At 36.1% G+C, this 16,168-nt stretch overlaps 1 protein-coding gene and 1 long non-coding RNA gene across 6 annotated transcripts in view; one reads left to right on the forward strand and one right to left on the reverse strand.

Annotated features, from left to right (window-relative positions):
• Nucleotides 1-16,168, forward strand: part of LOC148133089 (uncharacterized) — a 147,528-nt gene that overhangs the window by 43,233 nt on the left and 88,127 nt on the right. The window lies entirely within an intron of this gene.
• Nucleotides 3,725-16,168, reverse strand: part of PARD3B (par-3 family cell polarity regulator beta) — a 926,621-nt gene continuing 914,177 nt past the window's right edge. For all 4 annotated transcript variants that reach the window (XM_087949489.1, XM_087949488.1, XM_026673207.2 and 1 more), the window contains one exon: nucleotides 3,725-11,880. In XM_087949489.1, the coding sequence (XP_087805615.1) occupies nucleotides 11,520-11,880 (361 nt within the window). In that variant the 3' untranslated portion in view covers nucleotides 3,725-11,519. The remainder of the gene's footprint in view (nucleotides 11,881-16,168) is intronic.

A 16,168-nucleotide genomic window follows, 5' to 3' on the forward strand; every position in this document is an offset into this window, starting at 1 on the left:
TCAATAAATAAACAAACAAATAAATCTTTAAAAACCCTGACTTATGGTTACGTACTGAAGGTCACACTTTCCATACTGTCACAAAATAATGCCTATTGGACAGTGGGAAACAAAAATGACCTCTCAGTCTAGTGTATCAGTATTGGATGGTTGTGGTGTCTATTGTCATCATGGATAGGTCCCCACATCTTTTCAACATGGCAAGGAACAGAAAGATCAAAAGCAGAAACTCAAGAATTCCAAATTCATGTGTGACACAAGCAGAAATCAATGGCTACTAAAACGTTTAGAAATAACTCTTAATGGCACCATTATTAAGGTACAGGTGTTCAAGGCAGCTCCAAGACTTCCTTAGAGCCTCCATGGCAGGGTGAGGCTGACCGAAACAAAATTGAGCTGATCTAAAAGGGATGTTGCATTTGCCATCAGAAAATGAAAGAAAATCTATGTGAAAAAGCACCTAAAATAGCATCCCACGAACAGCGATGTATAGAACATGTGTCATTATCTGTGCATTGTGTTAATTGTAAATGTATTATGGGAGGACCTTACATTCAAATAGAAGATAGTCAAGTCAGAATATATTTGAACTATCAGTTTAATTTGTATTGTTTGAAATCATCACTTTGAATCTTCTAATTGATTTGAGTGAGATTTCAGAGACAGGCCATCAAATTAAGTTAATAGTATGTGCATATGCAAGAAGACACAACTCCTCAGATTCAGGAGGATCCAATAATAAGTGGGAAAGTGGATTTGAACCAAATCTTCAAACTCTTCTGATAGATGATTGTGCAGCTAGCTAGCATATCAGGCTATCTTCCTCACATCACTACAGTAGTGTTTTCACCTCAGCCTATAATAGTGGGTTCTTCATTCAAGCTTCTCGTTAGATGGTATGCATATCTTAATATCCCTTCTGAGACAGTTTCAAGACCTAGTTCCGGTTGGGTGAAACATATATGAAGTCTTACTACTTGGAAATGAAAGCCTGAAATTTACTTCTATAATACATTGCACATATTTATGACCATACATAGTAAAACATGTTATGATACTTTATAATTTTTTGTATGTCATAGTATAGATGTTCTCAATTTACAACCATAATGAAGCCTGCCCAGAAAGTGGGTCATCACATAACCAGGTGTGTTTTATGACCTGTTTGGGGTGGGTTATGGTGGGGTGGGGTGGGAGAAAGGCTGTACAGGTAGTCCTCAACTTACAACCACAATTGAACCTAAAATATATGTTGCTAAGTGAGAAATTTGTTAAGTGAATTTTACCCCATTTTATGATTTTTTGTTGTTGTTAAACTAGTAACACAGTTGTTAAGTGTACCTGGTTTCCCCATTGACTTTGCTTGTCAGAACGTTGCAAAAGGGGACACATGACCCCGGGACAATGCATAAATGTGAGTCAGTGGTCAAGCATCTGAATGCAAATCACATGAGAGTGGGGATGCTGCAATTGTTGCAAGTGTGAAAAATGATCATGTCACTTTTTTTCAGTGCTGTTGTAACTTCAAATGGTCATTAAGTGAACTGCTGTAAGGCAAGGGCTACTTGTATATCATATCATATTTTAACAGAAGAGTTAGATTACACTCTGCCCTCCCAGGCCTCAAAAGGGTCAAGAATTTAATCAACAGGGTTTCATCTCTAAAATATATTCTGTTCACTTCCTACCTATTGCAGCCTACTCTCATTTCACATTATTTCAAACCATAGATTTGTGTATACAATATACATGACATAGAAAAAAAAACCTTAGTGAAAGAATACTTTGAGGACTTAAATAAAATAATATTGAAATATATATGGCAGGGAAAGAAGGCAAGAATTAAATTAAAATTGTTACAGGATGCTAGAATGAGGAGATTTTGGACTACACAATTGGAAATTATACTACCAGGCAGTAACACTGATGTGGGCGAAAAAATGGATTTTTTTGAGAAATATTAGATTGTTAACACTGGAAGGTCATGATTTGCAATTGGGGTGGCATGCATTTTTATGGTATAAGGAAAGTAAAGCACATGGGTATTTCAGGAGGCATTACATTCAAGATGCTTTATTGTCTACATGGGAGAAAATAAGGAAACAACATTATATGAAAATACCAGTCTGGTTATCAGCTATAGAGGCATTTGTGTATCCAATTGTTTTTAAAATGGAACACGTAGTTAGATATAATGAAATACTAAATGAAAAGGGTGAATTCAAAACAAAGCAAGAATTAGATGGACAAGAGATAAAGATGAATTGGTATTCATATGTGCAAATACATTCTAGATATGATAAAGTTAGTAAGACAGAAGGGTTTTACAAGGAACTTATTGGATTAGATAAAATTTTAACAGGTACTGAGGAGAGGATGGTTTAAAAAGTATATGGATATTTACTTGGAGTGAAATTAGAAGAACAAGTTAAAGAAATGATTGCTTGGGGGGGGGAATGTTGGATATGGGATAGATTTAGAAAAATGGCAGAAATTATGGATTCGAAACTATAAATTATAAATTAACAATGTTGACAGCATATAAAGAGAATTTGTACAAGATGTTTTACAGGTGGCATCTACCCCCAGCAAGAATAGCAAGGATCTTCAAGGATAAATTAGCAAAATGTTGGAAATGTCATCAGATACCTGGATCACATTACCATATATGGTGGACATGTGTGGAAGCCAAAAGATACTGGACTAAAATTCACACATGGCTGGAAAAAATGACAAAACAGCATATAGACTTGAAACCAGAGATATTTTATTGGGTATCTTACCTGAAGGATACAATAGAGAATTGACATATGTGATTATTAATTTTTAACTGCAGCTAGAATTGTATTTGCTCAAAATTGGAAAAATGAAAAAAAAATCTGATAGAGGAGGAGGTGATTAAGAAAATAATGGAATGTGTAGTGATGAGTAGATTAACACTGGCAATTAGAGAGCAAGAAGAATTTTTTTTATAAAATATGGGATCTATTTTATCAATGGTTAGATAGAAAAAGGAAAATGAAATATAACATAAATATAATACAATAGTAAATGTAATACAATAGTAATGATATGTTATAATTGATTATTATGGAATGAATTAGAATATGAATTAGAATTAGTAAAAACTGAGATTTGCTCTAAAATGATAATGCGGACTTGCAATTAAAATCTAATGATGATGTAATAATAACATGACATGGAAAGTTGATTAATATAATTTGAATATAAATTTAAATCTAAGATGGAAAGACTATGGAAATTATGCACAAGAAATATGTACCAACTGACACACTGTACAATTGAAAGAAGGTTTTATTTGTTGTTTTTGTTTGTTTGTTTGTTGCCAAAAAAAAAAAACATTTTACAAAAAAAAAAAAAAGAAAATAGAAAAAAAACCTTTCCTTTCACAATCCAAATAAACTTAACTCCTCAACTCCCTTCCAAAGTGGTAGAGGGATTAAAGTTTTGCACTACAACTTTTAGCAGGAAGAAGGAAACTAAAATATTTTACTTATATAGATTAAGTTAGAAAAGTAGCATTCTCTGCAGAACTCCTGGTCAAAATTCCTGTTTGCATAAACTGTTTATTATCTGCTAAAAATTAACTGAATCTAGCCTGTCAAATGCCACACTTTGAAAATTGCTTTGAGATTTCTTTTTACAGGAAGTGTTATTCAAATATTTTAAATAAATAAAGAAATCTGTCTGTCTGTTTTCTTTGTTGTTGTTGTTAGTTGCAAAGTTGTGTCTGACCCATCATGACCCCATGGACAACGTTCCTCTTGTCCTTCCTGTTCTCTACCATCTTCTAGAGTCCATTTAAGCTCACACCTACTGCTTTAGTGACTCCATCCAGCCACCTCATTCTCTGTCATCCCCTTCTTCTATTGCCCTCAATCTTTCCCAGCAATGTGCTTTTCTCCAGTGAGTCCTTCCTTCTCATTAGGTGTCCAAAGTATTTGAGTTTTAACTTCAAGATCTGGCCTTCTAAAGAGCAGCCAAGGTTGATCTCTTCTAGGATCATTCCATCATTTTGGGGAATTGTATCTCAGTATTGCTTTTCCTACTCTTTTATTGACTATGAAGGCTACTCCATTTCTTTTGAGGGATTCTTGCCTACAGTAGTATACCTGATGGTCATCTGAATTAAATTCACCCATTCCGGTCCATTTTAGTTCACTGATTCCTAAGATGTCGATGTTCGGTTTTGTCATCTCTTGTTTGACCACGTCCATCTTGCCTTGATTCATGGATTTTACATTCCAGGTTCCTATGGAGAATAGTTCTTTAGAGCATCAGACTTTCCTTTCACCTCCAGATGCATCCAGAGTTGAGCGTCCTTTTGGCTTTGGCCCAGTCACTTCACTCTTTCTGGTGCTACTAGTACTAGCCCTCTGCTCTTCCCCAGTAGCATATTGGACACCTTCCAACCTGAGGGGCTCATCTTCCAGCATCGTATCTTTTTGCCATGGGGTTTTCATGGCAAAGATACTGGAGTGGGTTGCCATTTCCTTCTCTAGTGGATCACATTTTTTCAGAACTCTCTGCTAAGACCTGTCCATCTTGGGTGGCCCTGCATGTCATAGCTCATAGCTTCACTGAGTTAGGCATTGAGTTACACATGGAGTTAGTTCATTGAGTCTTAGTTTTTCTTAAATTCAGAAATATGTCCTAATGAACACGGTCACATTCTTGAGAGGCTGGAAAATATTCTTGTGAACCAATTCTGAGATTTTGCTATCAGTTCACTCTATGTATTAGAGAAAGAAATGTTTTGAATGAATGAATGAATTCTTTATTGGCCAAGTGTGATTAGACACACAAGGAATTTGTCTTGGTGCATATGCTCTCAGTGTACATAAAAAGAAAAGATACATTCATAAGAATCATAAGGTACAACACTTAATGATAGTCACAGTTTATGTCCAGGATGTGAGGTGTCTGTAAATATTTTCACAGCCCTCACTTTGACTTGTGCAATATACAGGTCCTCAATGGAAGGCAGGTTGGTAGCAATTGTTTTTTCTGCAATCCTAATTTTCCTCTGAAGTCTGTATCTGTCTTGTTGGGTTGCAGTTATTGAGGTCCAGATGACAGACTCAATAATTCCTCTGTAGAACTGTATCAGCAGCTCCTTGGGCAGTTTGAGCTTTCTGAGTTGGCGCAGAAAGAACATTCTTTGTTGTGCTTTTTTGATGATATTTTTGATGTTAGGTGTCCATTTCAGGTCTTGAGATGTGATAGAATCTAAAAATTTGAAGGTCTCTACTGTTGACACTGTGTTGTCTAGTATTGTAAGAGATGGTAGCATGGGAGGGTTTCTCCTAAAGTCTACCACCATTTCTACGGTTTTGAGTGTGTTCAGTTCCAGATTGTTTTGGTCACACCATGAGGCAAATTGTTCAACCTCCCATCTGTATGAGGATTCATCATTGTCTCGAATGAGACCAATCACTGTTGTATCATCTGCAAACTTCAGAAGTTTAACAGATGCATCAAGTTTTTTACTATTTGCACCAAAGGGATCTATTTTAATTTGTTTCTTTCTTTACTGCATTTGTTTATAGTAACAAGCAGGCCCGCTCCTGGTAAAAAACATCAGGGAGCAGATGGGAACCCTCAGTCCCTTCAGGTGCTTTTACTACTAAATATGTGTACTTAGCATCTGTTGCCATTTGCTAGTGTTCTTTTAAATATGAAGTGTCAGAACGGGAGATCTAAAGAATCAGGCTTCAACTGGATGTAGCCTGCAACCTATATGAGAAGGAAGCCTGCCATTCACAATGGGTCTAGGACAACTTGCTGTGGCTATCTTGCCACTGCCAATTTGCCATGGGACAGTTCTTGTGGACAGTTCTTGTGGACAGTTCCACATGGGATAATTCAATGCAATAAATGTTATCAGCCACTGTTTTTTGATATTATTTCCATTTTGTCAATGATGGATAAAATTTATTGCGTTGAGTTAACCTGCGTGGAATTGCCTGCAGTGAGTTGTCCTAGCGAAGATGTCTGTGGCATGATAGACACGTAGAGTTGGCCACAGTGAGTTGTCCCATTCTGTTCACATCATCAGCCAAGTTTCTCTTTGACAGTCTTCTGTTGAGATCTGACTATGGCTGGTGAAAATTAAAAAAAAATAACAAAAGGCATTTCTTCTCTAAGCTTTATTTTAATGCAAAATAAAAGTGTCCAAAATCTATATGGCATCCAGTATCTATATATATATAACAGCTCAAACTTATTTTTCTAACATTCAAATTAATGATCTCTCAAATTTCTCCTTCCCCCCAATAATTTCCCCAAACTTTTAATGTTTCAGCTCACACAAATATAGATTTGTTCTTTAAAAAATCTAAATATAAAAGAAAGGTCACCCAGAGCAATTCCCATGATAGCTCCACCACTAATGCTTGTAGAATTTTACCCAAAATAAACCTGAAATGAATGGCTTGTATGCTGAGGGTCAAAACAAGCAGCACTCAAGTGCACAAATCACCTTCCCAGGTTCTCTGAACAAGGGCCTGGTATGGGAAGGCATGGGCTGCCCTAAGAGATAAGTGAACTTATAGAACATTTTTCACTAGGAGAAAAGAATGGTTTTTGCTCTAGGCATAACTATGCAGGATGTGAAATTGTTTCTGGCTCTGGATTTTAGCTGGGAGAGGAGTTTAGAGATACATTTGGAGAAGGGGGCTTTCCTAAAACTTTTATATTGCTCAGCCACCATTTTCATTCAGGTTTTCAGAGCTAGCTCCTTCTTTTGGGATTCTACAGGTGGTCATAGTTACACATCCAATTCAGGCTTTTTAAAAGTGTCACCAATAATTTGGTAGACAGTACAGTGGTTTTTCTAGTTACTTTAGAAGATTCTTATCAATCGTCTGTGGCTGATAAGCTTGCCCAATATTTAAGTTTGGTTGCCCACTGTTAGCAGCTTTTCAACCCTACTAAATGATTATCAATTGAATGTTTCCCTCTTGGGTGTATCAATTGTTCAAAATAAAGTTTGTCTGTAGAATCATTCTTTAGCAAGCTTTTAAAGAAAGCATCAATAAGAAGCAATTCCTTAGCCTTTTTTTCTTGGTTAAGCTGGAAATGGGTCAAAATAAGTGTTGAGTAGATGTAAAAAATAGTAAAACTATTGCAATACATTGCTTTTGGATTAGTAATTCTTCTGATCAGAAAGCACAGAAAATGAACCAAGGCATTTGTATAAATCCTGGGATTGCTTTCCCGCTTTATTAGATTAGTTCTCCTGCATCCTCTTCCTCCTTTTCTAGAAAAGTGAGATTGAAATGAGGACATAGAAGAAGGTTTCATTTGGTTTTCTGCCTAGAAAGGGATCCATACTTTAAAAGCCATTTTACAAGTGGTTCCTGCTGGATTGGTAGTTTTTTAAAGCAAATGAATGCAAAGTATATTAGAATATAAATGGATTTTTGCTGGTCAATAATATTTTTATTTATCTATTTAGATAATTTATATGGCTTCCCAAATGTATGGCTGCAAAGGGAAAAAGAGCAGCTATTTTCTCAATAGCTGATGCTAGTTTTTATTATGCTTTTTCAAGGGGTATATTGTCATCTATCAGCTATAGCACCTTGTGATGTAAGTGTGTGCTACACTTTTTCTGCAATATGGTGCTGAGAAAGTTTCCACAACCGTTCTCTGATGAACACATACCTCTTGAAATCAATTAACACATCCACATGTTTTTCCCAAGTCAGAATCCTGGCTTTCTGGACTGAGGAGGATGACATGTAATTCTTTTGCACTTTTTCTCACACTCAACCCAAGAATTTTCATTTTTCTTGCACCTGCACAAAACACCTCTATAGTGTTGTGCTGCACCTATTATTTTGTAACAGGGAATAAATTCCCTTACTGATCCAAAAAAGAGACACTGTTAAATAAGCTACTGGTTAAGATTAACAGCCCGGACAATCTACTTTTGACCTGCCTGACTTGCTCTATCAAACTGGGCCATTGTAGTCAATGGGAGTTTTCAGATGGGATTTGCAGCTGCACAGGAATAATTGAGCACCAGCCTCAAAATGATAAATAACTTAGACAGACTTTTTTCATCCTGTTAGCTTTGTTTCTGAAATGCTGTCAGTTATCTTTGTCAAGGGTAGGATAAAGTTTAGCAGCATGGATTTATAAGGTGAGATTTGTCTTTCAAGGCTATTTTTAATGATGATTAGGCTTGAGAAAGCCAGTGTCATCAATATTTCTTGTTACTATCCAAGGAGACCTTTGCATTATAAGTTAGGGTCATTAAAAAAAAGAAAAGCACATTAAAATAGTTTCATTTCACTTCGGATTGTCTGCATCTACTGCATTCTTGCCAAATATATTCATTTAAGAATATAGATTTTTTAAATAGAAATCGAAGGCTTTATACTTGAATCAGAATCAGAGGCCTAATCCCTGAAGAAGAAAGTAAATCTGTCTCAACCTTGGAATGGCTACCCCAAAATTTAGAATTCTTGAATATTCCTACTCAAATAGATGTCCACATCTGTTTCATGCACAACAATTAAGGAAAACATAAACTGAATTTAGTCCAGGGAACTTTACTCACAGATTAAATAAGACAACCAACATCACTTCTGAATTATGTTGAGGCCTCATTAAAACTAAGGAGATTATAAAAAGGAAGCATTGGCAGTTCCAAACAGAGAAGAGTTGAATTTGGATGTGTTTCTTGTTGCATGTAAGTTATAAATATGCTATATACCTGACATGATTTACAAAGATGAAAAGTAGAATACACACACACACACACACTACACACATTAAGGAAATCCATCTATTGTGGGATGACAAATTAGCCAGAAAAATAAAATCTGATATAAAAAGAAATTGTCTGCCTGAATCACAAGTATGTGCAAAGTCACTATATACTGGTGTTCACAATATGTAATTTCTCCATTCTTACTGCAATAGTTCAACTCAATATGGATTTCTGAAAATGTTGGCTTAACAAAAGTGAGTAAGTTATCAATTTCAGACGTGATTACATAGAGGTGGGTAGGGAGAATTAACTGCTTAAAATGGCATGAATAAGATTTGTTCATTTATATAAATAGATTTTTTGAAGGAAGGATCAATGTAGTCTTCCAATTCCTTGCAATTGATTCTTGATTAATCATTCAGGGCCAGTTGAAATTAAGTTCATCTACTGGAAATAGATAATTGGCCTTTGAATGGCCATAAAACTCTGAATTTTAGGGGAAAACTTCAACACATGTGCATACACTATGTGTGTTACAAAAATCACTTCTTGGAGACATTCCCCTATTAAAATGATCATACTTGCTATTTCTCCTTACTTGGAGGCTTTCCACTTAGCCCCATGTTCTCATATATTTAATGGGTAGTTTTGGAAAAAGGCTATGACCTTCAACCTTGATTCAAAATCACTATAGTACCTCATAGTTTCTGAATATGAATGCATAAGAAATCAGGGCTGCATTCACACCAAGCTGCTGACTCTTTCTGGGACATTAGAGAAACTGACTCTCTAAAATATAGCAATACAAATTTGTGTACATAATGAATACTCTATAAACCAAATCTCTTGAGGATACCTGGTGAAATGAAGCCATTTCAGAAAGGCTAAATGATAAATGGCTCTGCCTGCTTGATGCCCCCCGTTGAGCAATATATGATAATTATTAAATGACCTCTATAATGAATCTTGTTAATTTGCTGCATACCAAAATAAAACCCAGGGATTTTTCAACTCTTTTCTGTGGCCAAGGCAAGCCCAAAATCTTTCATTTGGAAGGAAAAGGGCTGTAACAGAGACTTAAAATGAGTCCCCAGTCAGTGTTTGGAATTAAAAAAATATGCTGAAGCTATTAGAGACTTTTTAGAGAAGCTTTTAAAGACTGAAGCAAGTCTCAGAAGTTTCATTAGTCTTAAGTGGCAAACCACAAAAATTGTGAGAACTTAAACTACCTTTGCATTTTACAGAAGTGTGCAAAGTTTGTCATTTCCCTTCTTTTCTTATAGACACATTCATCACAACTACAGTACATTATGATTCAGGGCATCCATGGAGACAAGAGGTAAAAACTATCAAAATGGTAGCTTTGACTGTTCAGTTGAAGCTGCCATTTTGATTTTTTGACACCTCACCCTTTTCTTCCATTCTGGATATTCCTACTATGATTCTACCTCAGTGGAACCTGCGTTATGCTCAAATCTCTCACTTGATAATTATACTATTATTATTTCTTTTTCCTCCTTTTTAAATCTAGAATTCTCCAATGCCCCCAAAGATCTAAATACTGTAATCCTTGGCATTTAACAAACCTTTCCTCTGCTAAGCCCTCTAGGATTAGACAAGGGCTGCTTTGCACAGTTGACTTAAACAAATAACTAACAAATAACAGTCTAACAGTTACCCAAGTGCTTGAAAATAATTTGTTTTCTGATAGGGCCATGAGGAAGGATGGTGGTCTAGCAAAAATGAGTTCCTAAAAACACAATATTCCACAGACATCCTGTAATCTTTTTGATTTAGAGTTGTGACTAGGGAAACAAATAGTAGTAAAATATCACCAGAGCACAAACTGATAACTGTATCCTACTATATAATTATTAAGTACAAGCTCCATTGGTATCAATGGAGAATCAGCTCTCTTAAGACATAAAGACACCTAGTCATCCACACACATCAATATACTGGCATAGAAATGAACTCAATCTTGTAATAGTTGTGAAATCAGAGGTAGGAAATTACATACTGAGCCCTTTTGTATTTCCTTCCAGAAACCTTACAATGCAACACTGTATGGTGCTCTTAGGCATCTTTTAAATTTGTCCATCTGCTCTTGTTATTAGAAAACAGAGAAAAGAAGAGGAGAAAAATGGCTTCAGAACTGAAGCATCCTTATAAGCAGCTGAAAAGAATATTAATAAAGGATTCAGAGATGAGGACAATAACAAGTTCCAGGTCATACTTTGAAAGGAATACATTTCAATGATACTGCAGAATATTTCCAAATTTTCAGTTCAGAGGAAGTCTTAGTAAAGAACCTGTATCCTGATTGTACCCTTATGTGCCGTTTCTATAATCATTTTCTCTCCCCCTCTCTCCAAGACAATTTGACTTTCTTTTTTGTGCCTGTGTGCAAATAGCCCTGAGTGACACTTTGTGATGTGCATAGAAATACTGCTGAGTACTACCATCCTGTTTAAGCACTTAAAAAAACTCTCTTACTCTTCAATACTTAAAGGACATGTACCATTTATATGAGTTTGCAATACAGTACATGTTCTGGTCATAAATTGGCCAGAGTTAATGACTTATAGCATCTTCATAGCATCACCCAGCCAGTGCTGAAGAAATATAAAGCTTGTCTTTATTACTGGTATGTTGGCAAAATAATGGGTGGGTGACTCTAGTATATGCAATAGGTTGAGAGTGCAGAAATGACTTCTGAGGGACTAACTGTAAGATGAAGTCAACAAAAAAATATCAACAACAGTCCAGCTTTCAATTATACAGCTGCAGTCACAGAGTCCTTCTGCCTTGGATCTTGAGACCTACATTGGTACTGATCAGGAGTGCTTTGTCGGTGTTCTATTCTGGCCACCTCATTATAAGGTGGAACTCTGTGGCCTTGTGGTGGGGATGGTGGTACATCTTGACGGAGAGGTCTTTTGTGCTGAATTACTGGCTGTGGTGGGAAATACTGTGAATACCGTAACTCTGCTGCTCTTGGGCCATCTGGTGGATGAAGGTAGCTCCCTTTGGAGGGATGAACTGCAGATTGGCTTGCAGGAGAGTAGGGTAGATCTCTTTCTTTGTGTGCTATCCGTAGTCCTGTTAAATATTCCATTGGTTCTACAGATCCATGCCTAGGAAGAAAAATAGAAAGGGGGGTGGGGGGAGAAGCTGTCAGTAAAAAGTCTTGCATCACCTTCATCTAAAATGCAACAATTGTTTTGGCCAAGAAATATCACTTCCACTAACTTACAAAAGTCCCACAGAATAGAAACTGAAGCTCTGGACTGGTAAAATACAAGAAAGCCAGTGGAAAAGTCCAGCCTCCACATATTGCAGTTTCTTCATCAAAAAGTTCAAGCTGTTCATGATTCATTTGCAAAACTGTACTGAAAGCACTTTCTTTTTTTCTTTTTTTTTTGTGAGAAAGTAAAGTCTTTTTAATAAAGCATGTTTGTGTCTTGTCTAGCCTGAAGATATACTGATGATTTTGGTCAGTATCCCAGCAACACATAAGGCTCATGTACAATTCACACCTCAAAGCTGATTTGCCCATGTTCTCACATCAAACATGCCACTCTTGATGGTCCACAATTAGAAATTCCCATTAAAATATTAAAGATATGAGGATATAGTATCTGTGTTTAATGAGCTAGCTGTTGATAACATGTGTGCAGCAACTATGTAACCTGTGGATATGTGTATGATCTTGTATATGCTTCTCAACTTGCTTGCATTCATGTATATTTGACAAGATTTGGATCATTGGAAAACTCACGTCATGGACTGCCAGGGGAGGGCTGATGATGGGGTCATTCCAAAGGTTTTCTGTCCCAAATTTGGATTTACATTAAAGAGATATTCTCCCTAAAGCCAGGACAAATGATACATGGAATAAAGAAGTGTTGCATCTAGATGTCAACTCCAGCATGATGAAAGTTTGACCTATTAAGAACAGTTCTCTGAAGAGTGAAATGCTTTTTCAGTTACAGAAAGAACTTTGGATGTCTTTGAACTGACTTGCTGACTGCAATATTGAAAAACCAAAAGAGTTCATGTCTTAGTGTTAGGTTATCAGATCTGACAAGTCATATTTCCCATTCTTTCATAAACTCAGACAGTGTTTCAAATGTTGTATTCTGCTAAATTTGTGCAATTCATGTAATTTGTGCAATTACGTTTCATGCATTTGATCCAGTTTGCCAAAGAAAAAAGTGAAGCACCAGAGAATAGCCAAGGGAGAGCTTCTCCTAGGAGTAGAGAAAGCATAAGACAAATCCACCCTAAGCAAAAGTGAGAATATTATACTTACAGATTTTTTTTTTCTAAAAGAGGCAAGGGAGCTGTAGTGGGTGGGCAAAGATTCAAAGTGAGTATGAAACAGATGGATGGACAGAAAGAAAGAAAGATAATCAGCCTAATCAACACAATAGATACAAACTCAAGGTTAACCACACCAAACTTGACTGCAGAAAATACGACTTCAGCAACAGAATGGTCAATGTTTGGAATACTCTACCTGACTCTATGGTTTCTTCCCCAAACCCCAAAAACTTTTACCTTAGACTGTCTACTATTGACCTCACCCCCTTCCTAAGAGGCCTGTAGGGGGCGTGCATAAGCGCACCAATCGTGCCTACCGTCCCTGTCCTATTGTTTTTTATTTTTCTTATAAGTATCTATCTCATGTATTCAAAACTATATTTATTCTTATACCTGTATCTTGTAAGCAATTGACAAATCAAATAAATACTAAATACTAAATACAGATGGATGGAAAGAAAGAAAGAAAGAAAGATAATCAGCCTAATCAATCAGTTGCAGGATGAAAGTGTCTTCACTTAACATTATGAACCATAGAGAAAGGATTTTCAAAGGAATAAAAGGTGCTACCTTTTATTCCAACCCACATCAATTGTTGTCACGTATCAATATGGCCTGGATGGGTGGAGAAATAGGAGGAGAAGTGGAAAATATAAAAATACTACCAAACTCCTGGGCAGACCACAATCAGATCAAAATAATCTGAAGAGGCCGGAAAAAAATACTAAAAGATAAAGAAATTGTTCTGAAACTCAGAGAAGAGTTAACACTATGTTTTAAAGAAAACAATAGACAACATACATTGACACAAAATCTATGGGACACTATGAAGGCCTACACCCGGGGGATTATAACATCCTACACAGCTAAAAGAAACAAAGAAAGGTGGATTCAACAAAATAAATTACAGGAAAGAATTAAAATGTCAGCTTTGGAATCCTTATTAAAAGCTGACACACAGCAGTGGAGGATGGAAGCAAACTACTGTTGTTTCAGTAGACAAAATAGAGGGGGAAATGCCAAGGTCATTCTCTATGGCGTAGCAAGAATTATAGCACAAGGTTGATTGGTACATGTGATTTATGATGCAAAGAGAAAAGGGTGGAGGAAGGCTGAGTCTTGTGGGAAGTCTGGGAGGAGAACGTTAGTTCCGGAATTCCACAGATGTGCCATGTTCCTGTTCTAATAAATCACTTTGGGATTATGCCTGGAGTCGTTGATTGGAATGGATAATTCATGGAACCCTAACATAAAAACCTAGAAATCCAATTGCAAAATACCCCATAAAACACCAGACTTAAAGAACAATTGGCTTTAACTAAACACAAACTCAATAATAGATCAGGAAGAAATTATGAAAAATCTAAAAACAGCCAAACAAACATTCTTCGAGCATGCAAATAAACTGGGAAGATGGCTCTCATATAGACTTAAAAAAGAGAGGGGAAAAAGAACATTGTATCAATTACAGGACGAAAAGGGAGAGTATCAACACACAATAGAAGAAAAAAGAAGATAGCATACCAAAACTTTGAAGATCTGTACAAAAGTGAGGAAGTAGATGAAGAATGGATAAGTGAATATTTGAAAGAGGAAGGAAGTCCACCAATAGTAGAAGAACTGAGGGAAAATTTAACTAAAGAAATAACCATTACAGAACTTATTCAGGCCCATATCTTTATTGAATGCCGATTATAAAATATTTGTGACCATAATAGCAAATAGATTGAAGAGATTACTGAATCAATATATCCATTCGGACCAAAATGGATTTTTTCCATCTAGATATATTAGGAATAATTTAAAAATAGTATTAGATATTTTGGAGTACTACAAAGCTCACCCAGAGAAACGAATGGCCCTTGTCTTTCTGGATGCCCAGAAGGCATTCAATAATCTAAATTGTAAATGTATGATACAGAAAATTTATAATATCAATCTAGGAACCAAATTCAAGAATATAATAAACACAATATACTCCATCCAAAAGGCAAGTATTGTGATAAATGGCGAAAATACACAGAATTTAAAAATTAGGAAAGGAGTAAGACAAGGTTGTCCTCTGTTACCTCTGCTTTTTATCTTGTCGCTAGAGACCTTACTAAGGCGAATTAGACAGAACCTGGGAATAAAAGGAACCAAAGTCAAAAAGGAAGAATATAAACTGCAAGCCTTTGCAGATGATATGGTGTTCTTTATTGATCCGATAGAGACAGGGGAGGAGATAATCAGAGAATTGGAAAGATATGGGTCTTAAAATCAATAGACAGAAAACAACACTTTTAACTAAAAACTTAACGGAATTACAAAAAATAGAATTAGAAAAGGTAATGGGACTACAAGTAACAAAGAAAATTAAATATTTAGATATCTGGCTGACGGCACAATGTATAACAATAAAGGAGAATAATTACAATAAATTCAAACAACAAACAAAGAAAGATTTAGACTTATGGTCCAAATTACAACTATCATTGTTAGGAAGAATAGCGGCTATTAAAATGTCCATATTGGTATGGACATTTTATCAACTAAAAGAGTTGATTTTTTTTATCAACTAAAAGAGTTGATACCATTGAAACCATTGAAACATCCCTTAACACCATAGTAGCATCCCTGGACGCCGTAAAAGAAAGAATATCCAACCTTGAAAAAAAAGACACAACGCAAAAACCTGAACATCCAATAGCTACAAACCACATCTCTACCCAACAACCACAACCCAATCCAAAACCCAATCCACAAATAAACACAACCCAGACAAATATTGATATCCCAATCCTCATCAGAGAAGCCGTTGAGCGTGAATGGAAACGTCCAAACGCCATCTTATTTGGTCTAGAGGACATCAATGACAATGATGATATCACAACTGTCCGAAACATCATCAGTGATTATCAAGCATCAACCATCTCCGCTGATGAAATACTTGACATTTCCCGCATTGGCCGAGAGCTCAAAAACAGAGACGGCTCTGTGGCCCCACGCTTGTGCAGGGTCATTTGCAAAAATGAATCAAGCAAACGTAAATTCATTTACACTATAAATTCACTCACCAAAACCAACACCAACCATAAGAACCTCTGTTGTCGCCCTGAC

This window comes from Notechis scutatus, chromosome 1 (genome assembly GCF_049901735.1).
Source record: "Notechis scutatus isolate UNSWTSFEM ecotype Mainland chromosome 1, rNotScu1.2, whole genome shotgun sequence".
NCBI classification, from domain to species: domain Eukaryota; kingdom Metazoa; phylum Chordata; class Lepidosauria; order Squamata; family Elapidae; genus Notechis; species Notechis scutatus.